Here is a 24,793-nt window from a genome sequence, read left to right as displayed (position 1 = left end):
TCAATTACATAAATTCAAGCATACAGTAAAATCTGCAAAAGCCGGAACCTGTGTAAGGCAGAAAACTGTCAGAGAAGGAAAACTATTCCCCACTTATAGAGAATGATAGAAAAGTGGTAAGACTGTACCCTGTCAAAGGCGGAAAACTTGTGAGACCCAGAAAGACAAGGCAGTCCCATTAAGCTCCAGTTTTCACAGGTTTCACTATATCAGTTATGATAAATGTAACTGGATTTAGATATCTCTACTAAAAATAAGTCCTTGGATGATGTAAGTGGTTAATAAGCTTGGCAGTTAACCAAAAGCTTGGAGGTTCAAATTTACCTAGAGGTACCTCAGAAGAAAGGCCTGGAGAGCTACTTCCAAAAAATCAGCCATTGATAGCCCTGTGGAGTACAATTCTACTCTAACACACACGGGGCTGCCATTAGTCAGAATCAAGTCGATTGCAACTGAATTAAAAAATATGATTCTTAGATGAGGACTAAAAAAATTCAACAACTAAGTAATGTAACTGCATATCCAAATGTCAATAAAAAAGAAAAGACATAAGCCAAAGTAAAAAACTGTCAATAACAAAAAGGACTGGGACAGAACTAAAATCCTCTTCTGGAAAACAATACAGATCAACTTGTAAAATCTAGATCTTAGATCCCGGTTACCCAGAGCATCCTGGATGGCGGGGGCGGGGGGAGGCCTTCCAGGTCACAACTAGGTCCTATTTCTCCCCAATAAGATGAGGTTTCAGTTTACAGTATACTAAGGCTAACAGTCCCCAAGTTCATCCTAAAATAAAAATGCTGAAAAGATGAAAAACACCCAATAAAACATAATAATAATTAGCTGGATAAAAAAATCCAGGCCAGAGTATACATGCATATGTTAAATTCTTCATTTTACACTGTGGAAAATCAAACATTAGTTCCACTGCTGACTTTGATGAAATTAGAAATATATGCTAAAAAAATGTTTTTTTAAAACCCCAAGATGATGACAAGGAGAATTATAAAGAAAATATAAATCATCTAAAGCACTGGGTAGAATGAAAACAAAGTCTACATAATGAGAAAAATGAACTACCAAGAGAGCAAAAATGAACACAAAAAGTCAGAAATTCAATTATATAAGATCAAGTATACCAATTATAGTAAATATAGGTGGATTTAGATATTTATTTGATTATAACTCTCAGATTAGGATAAAAAAACAAATCCAGTTAACTAAATCAATACATAACCACCCCAAAATAAGATAACACCAGTGTAAAAACTAAATGGGTACACAAAAATATATCTCAGGCATATATAAGTGAAAAAAATAACAGTAATGTTAATTTCAGAATTCAAGGCAAAATGCATTCAATGGGACAAAGCTGGTTACTGTAGTACCTCATAATTAAGCTATATATATATAAAAATTTAAAAATAAACCTTTTGGTTAGCAGAAGAGCTCTTAATCAGTATGTCACCAGGGCTCCAGTTTAACAGTCACATATTCATAACAAATTGCATTTTTAAAAACACATAATTTAAGAAATTGGCAGAAACACAATTATGGAAAACTAACAAGTATTATTTTTAAATGATGAATTTTAAAAAAATAATATGAAATTTGAATAATACACTTATAAAGGCTGATTAAATATATATCAAACTATATCCTACAGAAAGACCCTTTCTTGTCTAACAATCCTAGAACAATGAAAATAAACTAAAACTAAAAACTGGAGATCAATATCATTTATAAACTCTCTTTTAAACAATCTTTCAGCCAATTCTAATTGTAAATACTTATTTCTATGACCACAAAACCCTGGGATAAGAAATCAAATAATGCATTCTGAGCCACTGAGAAATGGCTTATGTTATAGGCAGTAGGTACAAATGCTGAAAAGCATACCAAATCACATTATAAACACAACAAAGGAGCCTGCCAGTTAAACGTACTCTTTTTGTGAATTCTGCTTAGAATAAAGATGTTTGTATAAATCTAAATTTCTGATAACAATTTTCTTAGATTGGGCTAAACCTAAAGGCAGACAGGGTTTCTCAAAGCGTGATCCACACACCAACTGTATCTGAACCCCGAAGAATGCGTGTAATATGCAGAGTCCTAAGCCTCTCCCCGATTTAGTAAACACTCTGTAGGTGAAACCTAGGAACTTGCATTTTTAAAAGACCCTCAAAGATACTTACGTACACAAAATTTTAAGTATAACTGTGAAGTATGAGCAAAAGTGTGAACGGATACTCACAAGGGCCAATTAATATTATAGAGAAAAAAAATCTCTAATAATTTTGATTCATGCACCTAACCTTAAACATCCATCCCCTTACTCAGAGATAAAGACTTCAAATCAGTTTGTAGTGAACTGCAAGTTTCTTTTTTAATTTCCAATCCATAGTGGGCAGACTTGTAAAATAGAATAACAATGAATTACTAGATATGTGAAATTTTCTTAAAAGGCATATAAAAATCAAACCTGATGTTTTTATTACTAGATTCAATAGACACAAAATTACTTTTACAAATTTCTACAAATTTCTGAACACTATTTACTTATCTTGTCAAGAACCAGTTAACAAATAATTTGTGGGGTACTGGTCCCTAGACCATACTCTTGAGTAGCACCACCATGACCCACGGGAACAAGACTAAAATCATCATGTTCACTAGGGAGAAAATACCAGCAAGGCATGGTGTTGATTTTCTGTGTCAACTTCGCTAGACTATGATGCTCAGTTGTCTGGTTAAAACACTAGTCTAGACTCTGTTATGAAGTAGTTATATGTGAGTAAACCAGCTGGACTTAGGTAAAGCAGATTACCCTTCATAATGAAGGTAGGCCTCATCCAATCGGTTGAAGGCCTTAAGAGCAAAAAAGGAGTTTTCTGCCTCCAGACTATAAATAGACATTTTGTCAGAACTCCCTCACTCTTCACTCTTCCGTTACCTGACCTACGGATTTGGGGACCCAAGACTGCAGGAATCTCCAGTCCATTGCCCAACCTATGGATTTGGGACTTGCCAGTCTCCCACAATTGCTTGAGTCAATTCCTTAAAAATCAATTGGTATCTCCCCTCCTCTTCTATATATATCGCTGGTTCTGTTTCTCCAGAGAACCCTAAGACACACAGTGACATCAACTCATATAGTTCAGTATATTGCACCCAGACTAGGTAGTAAGGTAGAATGGGGGGAATGTCTAACACCTTCACAACTCTCATAGTAACAGCGATATAACTATAGGTTTGATGGACACTTTCACCAGAAACTTACCTTCGTCTCTTCCCCAATCATATTTTCTCTTTCATAGTAGTGCTGAAGTTGCAGGTTATGTTTTTCTTCTTCTTCTTTCTTTTTTCTTTCTGCTTCTTTTCGTCTTTCTTCAGCTAACCGAATTAGCTCTTCATTTTTTAGCCTTTGCTACAGAGAAAACAATGGTAGCAAAATAAAGAAAAAAATATTCACTCCATACGTACATTCTACAGTCCACTAAAAAATTTTGTCTTGTCTGAAATAGACAAGTCACACACACATACATATATGTACATATACATATAATATATATACATATATATAATAAAGGAAATTATGTTTAATACTACAATATTAGGCATCTTTTATAACAATATTAGTCAGCCTATAACTATTTTTTGGCTTAAAAAATCATCATTTATCTCTTTTCTTAAAAGAGCTTTTCATCTTAAGAGATTAATATCTAATGAATAGGTATCTGGTATTTTCTAAATATACTCCAAGATTGTTCTCCTTTATAAATAACAAATATCTTCCAAGTCAAAATCAAGGTTTCTCTGACTGAGACTAGAAGGATCCCAGAGGTCATGGTCCCCAGACCTTCTATTAGCTCAAGACAGGAACCATTCCCAAAGCCAACTCTTCAGACAGGGATTGGTCTGGACTATAAGAGACGAAATGATACCGGTGAGGAGTGAGCATCTTGGATCAAGTAGACACATGCGACTATGTGGGCAGCTCCTGTTTGGAGGTGAGATGAGAAGGCAGAGGGGGTCAGAAGCTGGCTGAATGGACATGGAGAATACAGCATGGAGAGGAGGAGTGTGCTGTCTCATTGGGGGAGAACAACTAGGAGTATACAGCAAGGTGTATTATAAATTTTTGTATGAGAGGCTGACTTGTAACTTTATAATTTGTAAACTTTCACTTAAAGCACAAAATTAGAAAAAAAAAATCAAGGTTTCACTTTTAGACTCAGTCGTAAAATACAGCCAGAAAAAAATGCACCTCCTCCTCTTTCTCTCTTTTTTTTTCCTGTTCCTCTTCATACTCCTGCTGAATTCGTGCCCTCTGTTCTGCAAGTCGTTTTTCTTCTTTTTCTTCCGCAATTCTCAGTCTCTCTCGCTCTGCTTCCTCTCTTTGTTTTTTTTCCTCAATCTAGAGAATTAAACCTAGTTATTATTTTGTAAAACTACTGAAAAGTTAGAACACTATTGTTTCCTGGTATCCCGTGCATCCAACATTTGCACCGAACGCTTTTTGCAAGTAAAAATGAGTTCTGAAATCTGTCAGTTTCCTACATTTTATTGGGGAGGCTACGTGATATAATGTTAAAAGCTACACAGTCACTTCCCCAAAAGGCCGTCTTTCCTATCTGCTGGCAGGCTGATGGGAAAAGAACTAAAACTATGAGTTGTAAGAGGATTTAGGCAGCAAGGATTAATCTGGAATGCACCTTGGCCTGTAGTGCAGAGGACTCTAGGGGAGTATCTGAAGGTACAGTCTAAGACCTGAAGTGAAGAGGACCCTGAGAGATGGTCCACATCCTCCATGAGCAATAGGGAAGACTGGCAGCTTGGGGACTAAGTATCTGTGATACTGGTTTAGGGCTATTGATCGATTTTAGTAACCCTTACTTACATAGGGCAGCAGGATCCCTGGTGGCGCAGTGGTTATGTGCTCAGCTGCAAACCAAAAGGCTGCATATTTTAACCCACAAGCCACTCCGCAGGAGAAAGATGTGGCAGTCTGCTTCCATAAAGACTACAGCTTTGGAAACCCTATGAGGCAGTTCTACCCCGTCCTATAGGGTCACTATGAGTGGTAACCAACTAAATGGCAACTGGTTAAACATGGCTATTTATATATTTATTGTTCTCATCTGCGTTTCCTCTAGCTCTATCTAGAGGTTGTTCTATCTAGTGCTATCAATCTTTTAAGCTATTTTTAATCTTCTCTACTATTCTCACATTTGCATGATTTTATATTCTGGGGCTTTGTCCAACACTTGTTTCTCGCAACACTATGATATGCACACAGTCCTAATTTGCATATTTAGGACTACACAGTGTGCATGTAACCACTTCTTCAAGTACAACGTACCTAGAGAAAACATCATTTATGACCCATACAACAAAATCTCACATTTAACTCTCAGTTCCCCCTCCTTCCTACCCCATGGAGTTTCTTCCAATGCTAGTAGTTTTTTCCAGAGAGAACAATTCCCTAGCGATCCCTAGAAATATCAATATGGTACCTACAGATATGATTCCTGAAGTCAGGAGACTTGGGTTCAAGCACTGGCCTCACAATTTGCTAGCTCTCCCACCATGGGCAAGCCTCTTAGTCTGCACTTTAGTTACATGGCATAAAATAGAGATAATAATACCTTCCTCAGCAGGAACTTTTGAGGTTCAAAGAACTACTACATATAAAAGTATCTTATTAACAATAAAAGGTTGTACGACTCTCAGATTTTTTCCTCCTGAATTCTACCCTAAGCTTTGATAAGACTTTCTAAGTTTAATAGTAGCTACTTAAAGATTTGACTTGCTGCCATTATGGAAGGTATACCACAGGATCCTTCAAGTTCAACAGGTGACTCTATGACACCTCAACGTGCTGCTAAGTGACTTCAGTGGCTCTTGAGATCTCTGATGGCACTCCCTAACATCCAGTACCCTATATTCATTCTATCGATTCTTAAGAAAGGCCTTTCTACCATATCCAGTGTTACCACTCTAGTAAAATATCCTGTCTTTACAATCCTCCAAAAATACATCCTAAACATTAATGCCAGATCAATCATCCTTAAAGACTATATACTTTATATTTCTTCCTTATTTAAGAGTCCACAATAATGAGGATTAGAAAGCATGTATGTTTGAGGGAAATTTGTTTAAAAGGAATCTGTTTAAGAGACTGGGATTAGATTAAAACCAAACCAAGCCCAAACCCGTTGCCATCAAGTTGATTCTGACTCACGACAACCCCACAGTACAGAGTAAAACTACCCCATAGGGTTTCCAAGGAGCAGCTGGTGGATTCAAACTGCCAGTGCTTTGGTTAGCAGCCATAGCTCTTAACCACTGCAGACTGGGTATTCTTAAATGTCAGGCTAAAGAGTGGACATTATTCTATAGGCAAAGAAAAACTACACCCACGTTTTGTGTAAGAATAATTGCATGTGGAAAGTCCTATCAAAGAAGATTAACCAGGCCACAGGATTAACCTGACACTAGGATATAAGTATGGTTGTGTAGGAGAAGGGGGCAAGAAGAGAAGAAACTGTGAGTCCTTTATGGGCAAGGATCTCATTCATCTCTGGCTCCAACCCTAGTATTCAGCACAAGGGTAGACAGTAAGTCCATGTGCTTAATAAACTACTGGCTACTCAAGTGTCTTTGCTTTGGGCATTTCCTTTACTCTAAATGCTATTTGCTTATACTATATAGACAAATGGGGAAATGACTGCAAAATGTGACTATCTTATACCTAATTTTTATTTATTTACAATCTGAAGTACTGAGTCAAGAATATCAAATCATTTGAAAAAAAGTTACTGATATTCTACTAACTTATAAGCATCTAGATTCATTCTATTCCTAACAGGTGAATATTTCAGTAAGTCTGTTTTAAAATTTTTTAGTATTTTCTGTTTTAACTGATTAATAATTTAATGAAGCTCAGAAAAGATAAAATCAACTGCTATACTTAACATGTCTCATTTCTTTTTTCAGATATAACTGAGACAGTAATATAATTTTAGTAGTACCTATTTTTTTTATATCTGATAAAAATTAGGTATTTTAGATAACTACATTGCATTTTAGAATTTAGCCTTTATCCTGTAGATAATTTTACAAGTTTAGTTTATGCAAGTTTATTAAAATTCCTATGAAACTTTTAAATAAAGATCAAATAAGCTTTTTACCTGAAAACGAAGAAAATTCTTGTATAATTCTTGCTGTTTGACCTGGAGTTCAGTTGCAGGCTCACCAAATATGTTTCCCCGAGCAAAAGGAGAGCTCTGTGTCTGCATATAACCTTGAGAGACATTTTGCAGAAACATAACATTAGCCAGTGCTTAGAAAATGCAAAGATTAAAGAATAAAGAGTTTGCTAATAAATTCATATTTTGAAAAACTGCGCTAAGTAAGAAAGTCTAGAAGATCAGAAGAGGAAGACTGAGATTAGAATTTGAAGACCAGATTAAAAGTAACCAGAGGAAAAAAACCAGTGAGACTTAAATAAAGTTAGTAATTGAAAAGATGCCAAAGAAACGTGTGAAAGCTAAGAGCCTAAACAACTCTCGTTCCAACAAAGGCTTTAAAGTAGAATTTTTGGACAGAAAAAAGTACACATTTAAATTCTATGTATTTGAATATCCTTCTCTCAAAAATAATGCTTAATTGTATGTTAAAATGCATTAACATGTGTGTATATATGGGTTTTTACATATGCAAATATATATAATTTCTAAAACTGTTTTAAATACCAGTAATCCCAAAATAGTCTTCCTGTCAATAGTATAAACAATAGTGAGAAATTAGCAAGCTAGTTCTAAAAACATTTCATTTTTAACAAATTACAATGAGTCTTCTAAGCATTGCAACAGTTTTTGCTTAAAGATTCCATCAATTAATGGGATATCAACATGAACAAAAAATGTTTTATTACATATTCCCTACAAGTAGATATGCTTGAAGGAGTTAAAAAATTATTTCATAATAGTAACTCGAAACATGTACTCTAGGAGTCTCTTTGAATGCAGAAAGAAAAAACTTGCTATTTAAATTTAAGCCTCATATACCTTTTTGTATTATTTCTGAGTTACTGACTCATTCCTTATGGTATACATGTAAAATACATATTTCTCTCACTTGTGTAGTTTTATGTAGGCTGACTACTTTGGAATTCAGCTGCCTTTCAGGTCTATTTTGCCTTTGTACTTAAGTTTATTGATGCTTCTCTGATCAGGAGAACACCAAAATCAATACTTAAACATTATGAATACTTCCTTTCACTTGAAAATTATTCTTCTGAAAACAAACTACCATAAATATACACCTTAACGGTTCTTTAAAGCTGATTAACAAAACAGAATTGCGTGGGCATGTTTCACTTTGATGAACACTCATGCTAAACATCTGAATGATTTGGGGGCAATTAGAGAAGGAATATCATTAAAGACAGAAAAGTTCCGTCCTTTCAGCAGTAAGTACGCTACAAAAATAAAACCATTGGAAGTACCTGTTCTATACAAAGAACACGGAAATGTATCTAGGCGTCATAATGTGCCGAATAATAAATTTAAGTGAAATGAATACTGGACTTCATAGACTGCAGCTCACCTAAGAACCATGAAGTAAAAGAAGAATGGAAATGATAAAGGGCCTCAAAAACAGGCCTAAAAAGGACTAAACGCAAGAGGATAACGAACCTTAAGCATACACTATTACATTCGATTTATTCTATAGCACTGAGATCCCCATACAGACTACTGGAAAAACAAGCAAATGAGGAAGAAAAAAATAATGATAGAAAGAAGCTGGAACTTTCTCTTAGCAGCAATGATATGAAAAGGGGTTTTGATGCTCCTATTTTTGTTGCTGTGGGCCGTCAAGTCGATTCTGATTCACAGTGACCCTACAGGACAGAGTAGAACTGCCCTACACGGTTTCCAAGGCTGTAATCTTTATGGAAGCAGACGGCCACATCTTTCTCCTGCAGAGCAGCTGATGGATTCGAACCAATAACCTCTCAGTTAGTAGCCGAGCGCCTAACCACTGCGCCACCAGAGCTTCTTTTGATACTCCTAACTGCTCATTAAATTACTACAGATTCAGAGTGAAAGCTACATTAATAATTTCATCAAAGTCAAAGGTGCCAATTTTAGTGTTGCAAAAATCAAAACTGGACCCACTGGGTAGAAATCACTGTGGATTAAAGAAAGAAAGGATTATCTCATAATTAGAGATCAAAAAGCAGAATAGGCTGCCCAGGAAAACAGCAAGCAACCCACCTCCAGAAGTGTTCAATAAAGGGTGCAGAGGCTTAAAAGATGCAGGCCTAGAGATTCCTATCACAGCTCTCCATCTAACCGGCCTGTTTGGCCAAAAAAAAAAAAAACTCAACAGGCTACATAATCAGTCCGGGATATTTTAGAAGGGCTTCCTAATGTTAGTTTCTTTTCTAGTCTAAAATTAAAATTTTTGTAAAGTACAAAAGTTGAATTTTGAATAAATTAATAAGCTTTGAAATACAGTGCTGGGTGGCATATTCTTTCAACTTCCTTTAACTTTTAAATATATTTCACATTTTGACATATACTTGATAAAGGTGATGACAATTATTCCTGGCAAGTCATAAAGAAAGACAACAAATAAGTTTCAACTGACAGAACCTTTAATTAAAGGATATTATTTAATTGCAAATCCAAAATATTTGGTTGAGAAAAGGAGATGTGGCCAGGTATTAGATCTCTAATTAATTCCTTTGTACACTGTGGTTTCACAAGACAAACGATTACTAAAACAAGTGAAAAATGAATTTCATTGTACAATTTATTATACCACACCTGATACCTTTTCACTAATTCAAACTGTTATAGGTATAAAAAACAAACCGTATGTGCAAAAACAGTATTCGGTTTTAAGAAATATCACCCCCTACCAGCAAAATAGGAGCCCTGGTGGTGCACTGGTTAAGAGGTTGGATGTAAACCAAAAGGTCAGCAATTCGAATCCACCAGGTGCTCCTTGCAAACCCTCTGGAGCAGTTCTACTCCATCCTACGGGGTCGCTATGAGTTAGAATTTACTCAGCAGCAACAGATTTTTTACCAGCAAAATAAAAATGTTAGCAGCAGCTAAAGCAAGTTACAAAGCTAAGAAGAAATACACAGCACTAAAAAGCAACCTATATTTCCCTATTCACATTTTTTCAAAAGACCTATAAACAAAAGGTATCACAAACAGCATGAATAACTGCTTCCGAACTCAGAGTAACCAAATTTTCAAAACCACAATAAGAACTTTGTCAGATAACAGAAGAGAAATGTTATTGAACAACTTCAGAATTGTAAAAAAACAGAATGTGATTAAACACCTGAGTTTTTATTTGCAGAATCTTCTAGGTTCTCAGCATTTGAAGTCGCTAAATTTTGCTCTAGAGATACAACAGCCCTTTTATCTTCATAGGTTCTTGCATCTGGGTTATGGTAGGCATCTACATTTTGTCTGTGCATCCTATTCAAATCAGCTGAGAGGGAAAAATAAGCCATTTATTTCAAGAGACACATTTCTATAATTATTGTGTTCAACACATTTTCTTAAAATAGGGAATAATTACCCAGTGCTGGCTTTTGAAATAAAAACCTTGGAATCAGAGGAAAAACAATAGAACAGAGCTAGGAATAATTCAATGACATCTTGTTGTCCTGAAAACAGAAAATTATCAAAACATATAAGAAATAAAAATAATAATAACAACCCTGCAAAATAACTTTAAATAAACTTAAATTTAGTTGAGAAATTAAGGATATGTAAATCTTTGATAACCCATAAAAACCACAGCAGTATTTAAGTTACTTCAGAACTTGGAATTTCTTTAATACAGAAAAAAATAGCAATAATTCAAAATAAGTCGTAGTAGCAATTTACCCAACATCATTAGCTCTCCTAATGAAAAAACATAATCATGTAGTATAAGAGTTTTAAAATACATCTACAAATTCCTTGACAGTCCTCCCTCAAAATGTGACATTCAATTCCACTCCTCCTGAGTGTGGGCAGAATTATTAAATTACTTCTTATTAATAGGATATTGTGGAAATGATAGATGACTTCCAAAGCTGCTTCATAAAAGACAATAAGGTTAAAGCCAGCTACCATATCGTGAAGACACTCAATGAACCCTAAGGAAAGGTCCACGTGGCGAGGAACTGAGGCCTCCTTAGCCATGGGAGGGAGCCGTATTGGAACAATTCCTCCAGCTCCAGTCGAGCCTTCAGATGACTGCAGCTCTGGATGGCATCCTGACTGCAACCTCATGAGAAACCCTGAGACAGAACCACCCAGCTACATCGCTCCCAAATCACTGATCCACAGAACTGCAAGATAGTAAATGTTTATTTTAAGGTACCTTTAAGTTTTGGGGTAACTTGGCAAAAATCTATATACATACAACTGGGTCAAACAAGCAGTTAATCTCAAAAACAAACCTGATTGATTGCAGAAGTCAGAGATTTAACAAAATAAAAGTAGTTTTGCACAAAAAAATAACACACCTGGGACACTATGGCAGCAATGAAAGTGAACTTAAATTTGGATATAAGAAGTATTTATCAGGAAGCCTACTAAAATCACAGAGGAAAGCTGATTTCAAGAAAACTACCAAGTGCCAAGGATTAGCAAGGCAGGCAGGGAAATCGCCACTAAATCCTGGGCTCTATGCGGATACGGAAGGTGAATGACACAGGAAGACGACGGGAAACCTGTATCTCTTTGTCATCCAATTTGCTACAACAGTATTAAGAAGACTGGTCAATATAAATAAGAAGTCACTCTGAATAATAACACATACACTAGTCTTTTATATTCTATTACTAGACTGCAATATATCAAGCTCACTCCTGCCTTCCAGACAACACCCAGAGCTCTGCAGACAAACTAGTGAGTACTTAGGGAATACAATCTCATTTTGATATTCAGCGGCAAAAACCATAAATCAAAAGATAAATATCCTATAAGTAAACAAATACTATAATAAACTTCAAAAATAATTTTGTAGTTGTTAGGTGCCATGGAGTCAATTTCAACTCATAGTGACCCCATATAACAGAGCAGAACTGCCCCATAGGGTTTTCTCCCTCCGAGTTCCTGGGTGGGTTCAAACGGCCAAGCTTTTGGTTAGCAGCTGAGCACTTAGCTGTTGTATCACCAGGGCTCCTTTCAAAATCATAACCATGTTATAATTTATTATCGTGATTACACATGATCCTCTCAAAGTAATATTCGAGGTATTCATATTAAAGGAAAGTTAATTTTATTAGAGGGCATATTTATTATTTAAAACTAACACATGCAATCAAAAAAAAATTCATATTGCTTTTACTGGAAAAAATGTGTTTGTCAATCAAGTAATCACACCTTTTCCATTTCTGTAAAGCAGTAGGGTAAAATGTTTGAAATAAGCTAAAAAAAAAAAAAAAAAAGGCAGCCCTGGTGGTGTAGTGGTTTAGAGCTCAGTTGCTAACCAAAAGGTTGGCAGTTTGAATCCACTAGCCACTCCTTGGAAACCCTATGGGGCAGTTCTACTTTGTCCTATAGGGTCACTATGAGTCAGTATCAACTCAACGGCAACTGGTTTGGGTCAAGAATGTAATTTGCCAACTGCAAAATGACACTGAAAAAGGCCCTTTATTTCAAATGTAAATCACATCACATAAAATTATCAGCATTTTAAGAATACTTCTGCACCCAAAAGAATAACAAAAGAAAATGTCACAGATTAATGAGTGGGAAAATAATTCTACTCTCTGAATAGTTTATTAGACCAGGGTTAACTTGTATGATAGTGATAAGTAAACAATACATCAAAAGTACTTAATTTTTTCATTCCTTATTTTATAATCTTTATCTTTTTATAAACTTAAATGAACACTTCAAAATTAACATTGACTTCACAAGTTAGCTGCTCTTTGTACTTGGGTAGAAAATATGGTCCAAAATATTTTAAAGAAAATGGCTGAGATATATTAAATATTGCTCTTTTTATTGCGGTTGAGTCGGTCCTCGACTCATGGCAACCTAAGGCACAATGAATGAAATGCTGGCCAGTCCTACACCATCCCCACAGTTAGTTGTGGATCAGATCATTGTGATCCGTAGAGTTTTCATTGGCTGATGCTTGGGAATAGACTACAGGGCCTTCGTTCTAGTTGGTCATATTCCAGAAGCATCACTGAAACCTGCCCAGCATCATAGCCAACACTCGAGCAGTTCTGAGGACCATAGAGGCCCAGGATTATTCAGCAATCCAAGGCCAACATACAAACTACGTTATGAGTTAGTTCAGAGAGGTATGCCAAATTTTCAACTCTGGCACTACTAGCAACATGTATTTCAAAATTAATCACATTTAAAATATACACACTTATAGAAATCAGAGTTTTTAGGATGAGTAAAAATTTAATGAGTAGTCCATAAAATAAATCTCACAAACTTAAAAACAGTGAGATCATAAAAATCATTTTTCTAAACAAAATGGAATATAAACTAAAAAAATAAAAGTTATTTGGAAAATGCCCTAATATTTGGAAATTTTAAAAACACACTTCTAAATAACTCGCCGTTCAAAGAAAAATCCTTCTGGGCATAAAGAAACCTAAACTTCCCAGACTGTTACAGAAGGCAGAAGTGATATTCCTTCACTCCTAGGCCGGGCCCCAACAAGATCCAATTTGTTCTCCCTGACCATTGGACCTTGTTTGTGCAGCTAGAAGTGAAAAACTCCAAGATGGAGGAGTGACACAACGGAAGAGGCCTGGATCCCTGAGTCACCACCTCTTGGAGAAGAGCTACCCACATAGCATCAGAACACGACATAAGTGAGAAGTAAACTTATACCGCCTTAAGCCTCTAAGAATTTCGAGTTGTTTGTTACAACACTTTTCATTAATTATCTGGACTGATACCTTTACTTTAAAAGGAAATGGTATAGCACTGCCCATAATGGAAATAGATCCAGTATTTTTCTAATATACATTTAAACAAACACTTAACTATTAAAATAAGAAATGTTCATCTACGTATCACCTAAAATCATCTATAAAGAAATTAACAAGAGTTTCTGTCTTTTAGAATATGAGGAAAGCACTCATGAGGTAGACAGGAAAGGAACAAATCCTTTGTGGAAAACAGTGTTATCATATTAATATAAGTAGACCTCAAATATATCCTTTTTTAAAGGGTCATATACAACAAAAATTTATAACAGGTATAACTCATAAGAACCCTAGTAGCTCAATATCCAAACAATCTTCTGATTCCATCATCCAGCTATCCCTATCCCTACAATAACATACAACACCTAAAGATCAACATGAAATTAAAGTTTTACAATTTTAATACGTACTTTTCTATTATCAGAGCCCTGATGGTACAGTGGTTAAGGTACTCTGCTGCTAACCGAAAGGTCAGTGGTTCCAACCCACCAGCTGTTCTGCAGGCAAATGATGTGGCAGTCTGCTTCCATAAAGATTACAGTTTTGAATTTTGTGATCTGATGTGATTATCCTATGTGCTGTAAACCCTAACCTCTACGATGTTAATGAGGCAGGATCAGAGGCGGTTATGTTAATGAGGCAGGACTCAATCTACAGCATTAGGCTGTATCTTGAGTCAATCTCTTTTGAGATATAAGAGAGAGAATCGAGCAGAAAGGAGAGGGACTTCCTACCACTAAAGAAAGAAGAGCTGGGAGCGGAGTCTATTTTTTGGACCTAGGGTCCCTGTGTTGAGAAGCTCCTAGATCAGAGGAAGATCAATGAAAAGGACATAGCCCCAGAACTGACAGAGAGAGAAAGCCTTCCTTGGGAGCTGGTGCCCTGAATTGGGACTTCTAGCCTCCTAAACTGTAAGAGAATAAATTTGTTTATTAAATCTAAAAATAAAAAATCAAGACTAAGACTTGGTGGTGGTAAGACCTAGGAATGCGGATTTTAAAACATCTCCCTAGCTGAGTCTAATGAAACACCATACTCAGACTTGGGTTTGGGCCCCATTGTGTTCAAATTAGTTAAAAAAACTTTTTGAGGACCCACACAGAATAGTAAAACCAAACCCACTGCTATCAAATCAATTGGTAGGCAGTGACTGTGAAAGCATCACACGGGAGTTGGAATTTGTGGTCTCACAAATTCTGTAGCCTTAGAATGGGAACCTGTGCTCTACAGAGGTTGGGTAGATTCAAAAGTCACTGAAGAGATCTCAGTGAAGTGTGTTGGTTAGTGAAATGATGACTCAGGGAAATGAGGTTCTTGAAGCCTTCAATGCCTCCTCCCATAAAATCCCATTGTGAAAGGGCTGCTCCCCCCATTAATCCTCACCCTCCCACCTTCCCAACTCACTCACCTCCCCAACCCTATCTCCTTAACTACTATAAGTTCTATAACTCCAGCAGCATTGCTTGAAACCACCCCACCAAAACAAGCCCAGAGGCTTGCTTTAATTTAGGTAGGTACAAAAAAGAGAGAAAAAAAGATTACAGCCTTGGAAATCCTATGGGGCAGTTCTATTCTGTCCTATAGGGCTGCTATGAGTGGTTTGTTTTGCTGTGAGTTGTGAGTTTGTTTTTGTTGTTTCTATTATCCTTTCATTTCTCATTTCTAATCAAATAATTTTCAAAAACCCATTATGTTTGCTCTACTTTTATTCTGCTCAGCTAAAAACTAATCAGAGACCATTCTAATACATATAACATCATATATGAAAGCCTGTCTTTCAAAGTATTTGTTGTGTGATAAACAGACCAAAATTGGAGTACACGGTTGAAAGGTAAATCAATATAATTCTGCAACCTGCTAAAAAGGTTTTGTAAGGAGTCCCTGTACTGAGTAGGTATATCACGTATCTGAATTAAGCACAACATCTTAGCAACCATTCTAGATCACACTTAATTTTAAGATCTCTTATCAGTTAAAAACAGCAACTACTTATTATACTAGGAAACAGTCTAACTACTAGTATAGGTAAAAACTTGACAACTAGCATGAGCTTTTCTCTACAGTTGGGTTATCATCATCAGAGTATGTAAAATTTGTAAGAAAAACACATAAATAGTATCTGAAGAAGAAAAGCTTTCTAACCTCTGTTATATTATCAAAATACTTATTTTCCATTAAGCTACATATCAAGAGACTTCCTTTTACAGGCTATGGTTCCTGTTTCTTCCTACTCTTCCTCTTTTTTAAAAGTTAAAAATAATTGACTTTATTTTAAAAACCAACAACTCAGTGGAAATAACATACTTATCAAATTTCCTTTTGCATCCCTGAGAGGCGCACCACCTCCACCTTTCCCCCAGGGGTTATAGCTTCTCATTTCAGCTTCTAATTTAGCTTCATATTCTTCTTTTTCTTCACGTTCTTTCTTCCTTCTTTCTTCTCTTTCCCGAATCTTGGCAACACAAGAAACATTCATTATTTAAGTGCTAGAAAGTATTCTGATACAAGTATTCTGATACAGTATTCTGGTATTAGTAATAATACCAGATTTTATTTTATTTTTGTTAGAAAAAAATGGAGATACTTTTTTTTCCAGTATACTTAAGTAGACAGTTTTAAAATCACAAATACATGTAAATATGCAATTTAAAAATACTCCAGTGGCTGAAATACACAGCTGCTACTCCCCTATATCATGCCACAAGAGACCTTTCCGGTTACTGATACCACTTTGAAATAAACCAACTCCCTCCCACCCCTAACTTCTCCCTGAACCATTATTTAGGGAAACCTGAGGTTTCCCTCCCTAAACCTAAGCAGTGTCATGGGGACCTTTAGGATCTCCCTACTTTCCTTTTTCACATAACCTGTCATGGGAACTGTCTAGTCACAAACTCTACTCCCACCGCACCAGACCTATTTTTAAAACACAACACACACACAGACAGAACAGTTGTTGGACAGTTGATGCCAACTCATGGCAACCCCATGTGTATCAAAGTAGAACTGTGCTACATAGAGTTTTCAATGGCTGATTTTTTAGAAGTAGATCATCAGATCTTTCTTCCAAGGCACATCTGGGTGAATGTGAACCTCCAACTTTAAGTTGGCAGCCAAGTGTGTTAACTATTTGCACCACTCAGGGACTCCAGGCCTACTCTACCCTGGACAAACTCTACTCCCAGACTTTAGAGAAACTGAAGGTTCAAAGCTTTTTGAGGAATGCTGAGCTACTTTAGGTACAAATTTATGAAAGCATACAAAACAAAAACACTCCTATCGTCACCAAGTATAAGCAAAGGGTTATTCTCTAGAGACATGTGGATAAGTAACAAACAAGTATCTAAATTTTGAAAAGTCACTGTAAAAAATATAACCATATACACAGAAAATTTAAGCGAACTCTCACTCTAGCAAGGCCAAAGAAGTCATCATATATATAAAAAAGACTTCTACAGTTGGAAAAATGTAGTTTTGTCAGTGGCATTTTTAATACACTCATTCAAAAATTGACATCAGACTTTTATTTGTAGAATCTTAAACACACAAAAGAATGTTGATAATTCTATAATTGAAAAAGAAAATTTATCTTTCAGATCGTTGACCATGTAAATGTTGAACAAAAAGACTTTTAAAAGAATTCAAGTGGAACTTGAAAAAAAGTATCTCAGTTGAACAATGCATCTACCAAGAGTCACAGGGTCTCCTCAGAGATAAGGGTATCCCCCTCCCCACCCAAACTCCATACATTTGATAATTGCTCTAAAGCAAACTCTCTTCAAACATTACAAACTATAACAGAACCCACTATCATGTTCTCCTTCCCATACTCCCTATCTTAGTTCACATCCTCGTTATTCTCCTAGATCAGAACACTGGGAATCATCTTCAAGCCCTCTGTTTTTCCTCATTCCCTGTATTCAAGTCCTGCCAATGAAACTTCAGAATTGTATCTTGGATGTCCTCCCTATCTTCCCTGTCTGGCTTGGGGCCTCATCTCCTCCTGCCTAGATCACCTCAGTAGCTTATTAAAAGGTTTCCTTGCCACATCTCTTTCCCAACTGTCTACACCTCAACCAGATACCTCCCGAAAAGGCAAATCTGCTCATGTCAACTAATCCTTTCACTTTTGGATTTCAAGTATCATTCCTTTCGCTGTCCACTACCTACAGATAAAATTGAAAACTCCTTAATATGACTTCACAATACACAGCACAATCTAACTCTCCAGTCATATCTCCGACCATTCTTTTATACACACACCAATTCTATTCCCTGAAAATACCAAGAATTTTAAGCCAATTCATTGAGAAATACTCAGCTCAAATATCATGGACTATGTGAAGCCCTCTCCAACTGCCCCAAGCAATTGTCCTCCCTTTCCTATGCTTCCAACATCATCCCAGTCCATCTACTTCAAAACATATCATATTGAATTATAGTTAACTGTTCTCTTTCTCCCCTGCCATATTCTGAGTTCTAAGGGACCACCGTAATAACACATAAGGTATTCAAAATTAAATGAATGAATGGATACCTGTTGCTGCAAAGCTTCTTGGTAAGACTGAAGTGACTGTTTTGAAGGCTTTGGTTTGTCTTCAAACAACAATCCTGAATTTACTGCTCGATCACTTGTAGTTTTCATTTCATTCTGTCCAACCATATTCCTACATCAAATACACAATTCATAATTTGAAACTATCTATGACCATGCCCAAAGACGAAAATACAACACTCCTTTGAAATAGCATGGCATATAAATAGACTTAAGAACAGGAAGGATGTCTCTCCATAGGTCAAAAAGGGATCCTTATGTAAGTGGACCCTTCCTAAAATTTCCCTCCTGCCTCTGCTCTGATCATTCATGGAACTTTCAAATTTCCTGGATCTGTTTTTTCACCTAGGTCGCAGTTACATAGGGTGGATGTTTTGTGATCAATCATCAAGCAGTACACACATGACTTATGCACTTTTCTGAATCCACAGAAATCATAACAAACTAGAAGTTCCTCAAGTAATACGATAATAACTAATGATCTAGTTAATACATGTGCTACAATATAAAGTAAATGCTTCCTACCCACTTCAAAAGTATTGTTGTTAAAAGTAAGCAGAAAAAAGGAAATAAAAGAGATTAGAGAAGAAATAAATGAAACAGAGACTAGAAACACAACACAGAACATCAATGAAACCAATAATTGTTTCTTTGAAAATATCCGCAAGATTTACAAGCACTTCCCTAGACTGACCGAGAAAGAGAGAAGGCTCAAATTCCTAAAATTAGGAATAAAAGTGGGAACATCACTATTGACCTTAGAAAAATTAAAAAGATTATAAGGTGTCTTAGTCATTTAGTGCTGCTATAACAGAAATACCACAAATGGATGGCTTTAACAAAGAGAATTTTATTCTCTCACAGTCTAGGAGGCTTAAAGTCTGAATTCAGGGTGTCAGCTCCAGGGGAAGTCTTTCTCTCTCTGTCGGCTCTGTGAGAAGGTCTTTGTCATCAATCCTCCCCTAGTTGAGGAGCTTCTCAACACAGGGACCCTGAGTCCAAAGGACACGCTTACTCCCAGGTCTCGTTTCTTGATAGTATGAGGCCCCCATGTCTCTCTGTTCACTTCTGTCTTTTATATCTCTAAAAAGATGGGCTCAAGACACAATCCAATCTTGTAGATTGAGTCCTGCCTCAGTAACATAACTGATGCTAATCCTATCTCGTTAATGTCGTAGAGATAGGATTTACAACACACAGGAAAATCAGATCAGATGACAAAATGGTAGATAATCACATAATACTGGGAATCGTGGCCTAGCCAAATTGATACGCGTATTTCTGAGGGGTACAATTCAATCCATGAACAATTGTATGCCAAGAAATTAAGATAATCTGAATGAAATGGGCAAATTTCTAGAAAGACACAAACAACCAAAACTGACTGAAGGAAAAAATAGGAAATATAAGAAGAGACTGAATTAGTATTCAAAAAAATGTCCTACAAAGAAAAGCCCAGGGCAGTTGGCTTTGCTGATGAATTCTACCCAACATTTAAAGAATTAACAACAATCCTTTACAAACTCTTCCCCAAAATGAAGAAATTTCCACCTCATTTCACCTCATCCTATTAGGCTAATATTATACCAAAACCAGAAAAAGACATCAGAAGAAAAAAAAAAACCTACAAACCAGTATCACTTACGAACACAGACACAAAAATCCTAAACAAAAAAATTAACAAACATAATCTAACAAAATATTAAAAAAATTCAATTTCCTGACAAAGTGGGATTTATCCCAGGTATTCAAGGCCGATTTAATATCTGAAATCAATCAAAGTAATATGCCATATTAATAGAATAAAGGACAAAAAACACACAATCACCTCAATAGACACAGAAATAAACATCTGACAAAATTCAACACCCACCCCTTTTTATATGGAAAGGAAAGAGGCCCCAAATAGCTAAAGCAATATTAAGGAAGAAGAACAAAGTAGGAGGCCTCATACTTTGTCATGGATTGAATTATGTCCCCCCCAAAAAAATGTGTATCAGCTTGGTTAGGCCAAGATTCCCAGTATTGTGTGGTTGTCCTCCATTTTGTGATTGTAATTTTATGTTGAGAGGGTTAAGGTGGGATTGTAACACCACCCTTACTCAGGTCACCTCCCTGATCCAGTGCAAAGGGAGTTTCCCTGGGGTGTGGCCTACACCACCTTTTATCTCTCAAGAGATAAAAGGAAAGAGAAGCAAGCAGAGAGTGGAGGACCTCATACCGCCAAGAAAGCGGCACCAGGAACAGAGCAAGTCCTTTGGACTCGGAGTGCCTGTGCTTGAGAAGCTCCTCAATCAGAGGAAGATTGGGCACAAGGACCTTCCTCCAGAGCCGACAGAAACAGAATGCCTTCCCCTGGAGCCGACGCCCTGAATTTGGACTTGTAATCTATTAGACTGTGAGAAAATAAATTTCTCTTGGTTAAAGCTATCCACTTATGGTATTTCTGTTATAGCAGCACTAGATAACTAAGACACTTCTCAATCTCAGAACTTACTGTATCACCACAGTAATCAAAACAGCTTGGTACTCGCATAATGACAGACACATAGACCAATGGAACAGAACTGAGAACCCAACAAAGGGTCAAAGCTCATTCAATGGGAAAGAGACATCTCTTTAACAAATGATGCTTGCAAAACTGGATATCCATTTGCAGAAAAATAAAACAGGACCAATACCTCATAGCATACACAAAATTAACTCAAAATGAATCAAAGACCTAATGTTAAAGCTAAAACTATAAAGTTCCTGGAAGATAACATAGGGACAAAGTTAAGGGTCCTAACTTTTGGCATAAATACACTATCAAACACAAGTAAAAATGTATGAACAACAGAAGATAAACCAGGTAACTGGGACCTCCTAAAAATTAAATTCTTATGCTTATCAAAAGACTTCACTAAAAGAGTAAAAACAGAACCTACAAACTGGGGGAAAAAAATTGGTAACGGCATATCTGACAAGGGTATAATCTCTAAAATATATTTTTAAAAACTCCAACAACTCAATAACAAAAAGACAATCCAATCAAAACATGAGCAAAGGACAGGAACGGACACTTCACCAAAGAGGACATTCAGGAGGCTAACAAACACATGAGGAGATGCTCGCAATCATTAGCCAATCTTGTGTTTTTGTTGTTAGGTGCCATCGAGTTGATTTCAACTCACAGCAACCCTATGTGTAATAACAGAACGAAACACTGCCTGGTCCTGTGCCATCCTCACAATCGTTGCTATGTTTGAGCCCACTGTTGTAGCCACTGTGTCAATCCATCTCGCTGAAGGTCTTCCTCTTTTTCACTGACCCTCTACTTTACCAAGCATGATGTCCTTCTGCAGAGACTGGTCCTTCCTAATAACGTGTCCAAAGTATGTGAGACAAAGTCTTGCCATCCTTGCCTCTAAGGAACATTCTGGCTACACTTCTTCTAAGACAGGTTTGTTCATTGTTTTGGCAGTCCATGGTATATTCAATATTCTTCACCAACACCAACATTCAAAGGCATCAATAATTCTTCTGTTTTCCTTATTCATTCATTGTTCAGCTTTTGAATGCACATGAGGTGATTAAAAACATCATGACTTCAGTCAGGTGTACTCCTTAAAGTGATATCTTTGCTTTTTAACACTTTAAAGAGGTCGTTTGCAGCCGATTTGCCTGTGCAATGCATCATTTGGTTTCTTAACCGTTGCTTCCATGGGTGTTGATAATGGATCCAAGTAAAATGAATTTCCCGACAATTTTTCAGACAGTGTTTCACTGCTATTCATAGGGTTTCCGCTGGCTAATTTTTTCAGAAGTAGACTGCCAGGTCCTTCTTCCTAGTTTGTCTTAGTCTGGAAGCTCAGCTAAAACCAGTCTACCATGGATAGCTCTGCTGGTATTTGAAATACCAGTAGCATAGCTCCCAGCATCACAGCAACATGCAAGCCACCACAGTACAACAAACTGACAGAGGTGTGGGGACAAAAAAAAACTCAGTGCCTTTAAGTCATTTCCAGCTCATAGTGACCCTATAGGATAGAGTAGAACTGCCCCATAGGTTTTCCAAGGAGCAGCTGGTAGATTCAAATTGCCGAATTTTGGTTAGCAGCTAAGCTCTTAACCATTAGACCACCAGGGCTCACCAGCCATTAAACCCAAAAAAACCAAACCTACTACCGTTGAGTCAATTTTGACTCATAGTGACCCTACAGGGCAGAGAAGAACTGCCCACAGAGTTTCCAAGGAGTGCCTGGTGGATTTGAACTGCCAATCTTTCGGTTAACAGACATAGCTCTTAACCACTACGCCACCAGGGCTTCCTTAGCCATTAAAAAAGAGATGCAAATCAAAACTACGATGAGACACCATCTTAAAAAAAAAAAAAATTTTTTTCCATCTTACCCCTGCAAAAATGGCACTGATCAAAAAAAAAAAAAAAAAAAAACCAGAAAAGAACAAATGCTGGCCAGATTGTGGGGGGATTGGAACTCTTATACACTGCTGGTGGGATTGTAAAATGCTATAACTGCTATGGAAAATGACATGATGCCTCCTCAAAAAGCTAGAAAGAGAAATACCTTATGATTCTGCAATCCCACTCCTAGATATACATCCTAGAGATATAAGAGCTGTGACACAAATAGACATGTGCACACCCATGCTCACTGCAGCATTATTCACAATAGCAAAAAGATGGTAACAACTTAAGTTGATGAATGGATAAACAAATTGTGGTACATATAAACAATGGAATACTATAAAGAATAATGATGAGTCTGCGAAACATAACATGGATGAATCTAGAAGACATTATGTTAAATGAAATGTCAAACACAAAAGGATAAGTATTGCATGATACCACTTTAATAAAAAGTCAACAATAGGTATACACACAGAAAGCAATGTTCTTTAATGGTTACCGGGGATAGGAGAGGCGAGGAGGGGGAATCACTTATTAGAGAGTCAAAAAAACAATCCCACTGCTGTCAAGTCGATTCCAACTCGTAGCGACCCTGCAGGACAGAGTAGAACTGCCCCATAAAGTTTCCAAGGAGTGCCTGGTGGATTCAAACTACCAACCTTCTTGTTAGCAGCCGTAACGCTTCAGCACTACTCCACCAAGGTTTCCTATCAGATAGTAGACTTGAGATGATTCTGGTGATGAAAAGGACAATACACAATACAGGGGAAGGCAGTACAACTTGACCAAGATAAATGGAGACACCGAGAGGTACACAAGAATAAAGGACAACTAAAGTAAATGCTATAACATATACAATCTTGCAACAACAGTAATAACAAGCAAAATATATATGAATGGTTACATGGGTAGAATGTATGATATAAAGGTGCAGGAAGGTATATGGGAGTACATGCATGTGCATATATTGGTACATTTGTGATCACATCTATGTATGTGTTTACATGTTGTTGTTAGGTGCCATCGAGTCGGTTCTGACTCACAGTGGCCCTATCCACAAGAGGACGAACAGTGCCCGGTCCTGTGCCACCCTTACAACTGTTGCTATACTTGAGCTCATTGTTGCAGCCACTGTGTCAATCCACCCTGTTGAGGGTCTTCCTCTCTCCTGCTGACCCTGTACTCTACCAAGCATGATGTCCTTCTCCAGGGACTGATCCCTCCTGACAACATGTCCAAAGTATGTAAAACACATTCTCGCCACCCTTGCCTCTAAGGAGCATTCTGGTTGTACTTCTTCCAAGACAGACTTGTTTGCTCTTTTGGCAGTCCATGGTATATTCAATATTCTTCCCCAACACCACAATTCAAAGGTGTCAATTCTTCTTCTGTCTTCCTTATTCATTGTCCAGCTTTCATACGCATGTGATGCGATTGAAAATACCATGGCTTGGGTCAGGTGCACCTTAGTCTTCAAGGTGACATTCCTGCTTTTCAACACATTAGAAGAGGTCCTTTGCAGCAGATTTGCCCAATGCAATGCATCATTTGATTTCTTGACTGCTCCTTCCATGGCTGTTGATTGTAGATCCAAGTAAAATGAAATCCTTGACAACTCAATCTTTTCTCCATTTATCATGATGCTGCTCACTGGTCCAGTTGTGAGGATTTTTGTTTTCATGATGTTGAGGTGCAATCTATACTGAAGGCTGTGGTCTTTGATCTTCATCAGTAAGTGCTTCAAGTCCTTTTCACTTTCAGCAAGCAAGGTTGTGTCATCTGCACAACGCAGGTTGTTAACGAGTCTTCCTCCAATCCTGATGCCCCGTTCTTCATATAG

The 24,793-nt window shown here is 36.9% G+C and overlaps 1 protein-coding gene across 8 annotated transcripts in view; it reads right to left on the bottom strand.

Annotated features, from left to right (window-relative positions):
* Positions 1-24,793, bottom strand: part of CSPP1 (centrosome and spindle pole associated protein 1) — a 127,628-nt gene that overhangs the window by 39,823 nt on the left and 63,012 nt on the right. For all 8 annotated transcript variants that reach the window (XR_002785186.2, XR_010317775.1, XM_010588327.3 and 5 more), the window contains 6 exons: positions 18,525-18,654; positions 16,292-16,439; positions 10,369-10,521; positions 7,194-7,306; positions 4,268-4,417; positions 3,281-3,427 (listed from right to left, as the gene is read on the bottom strand). Coding sequence is in view for 6 of the 8 variants with exons in the window: in XM_010588327.3 (XP_010586629.1) it covers positions 3,281-3,427; positions 4,268-4,417; positions 7,194-7,306; positions 10,369-10,521; positions 16,292-16,439; positions 18,525-18,654 (841 nt within the window). In the remaining 2 variants the exon portion in view is untranslated. The remainder of the gene's footprint in view (positions 1-3,280; positions 3,428-4,267; positions 4,418-7,193; positions 7,307-10,368; positions 10,522-16,291; positions 16,440-18,524; positions 18,655-24,793) is intronic.

The sequence above is a fragment of the Loxodonta africana genome, chromosome 14 (genome assembly GCF_030014295.1).
Source record: "Loxodonta africana isolate mLoxAfr1 chromosome 14, mLoxAfr1.hap2, whole genome shotgun sequence".
Classification (NCBI taxonomy): Eukaryota; Metazoa; Chordata; class Mammalia; order Proboscidea; family Elephantidae; genus Loxodonta; species Loxodonta africana.
The sequence above is the reverse complement of the archived record's forward strand: the minus strand, read 5'-3'. Positions and strand labels throughout refer to the sequence as shown.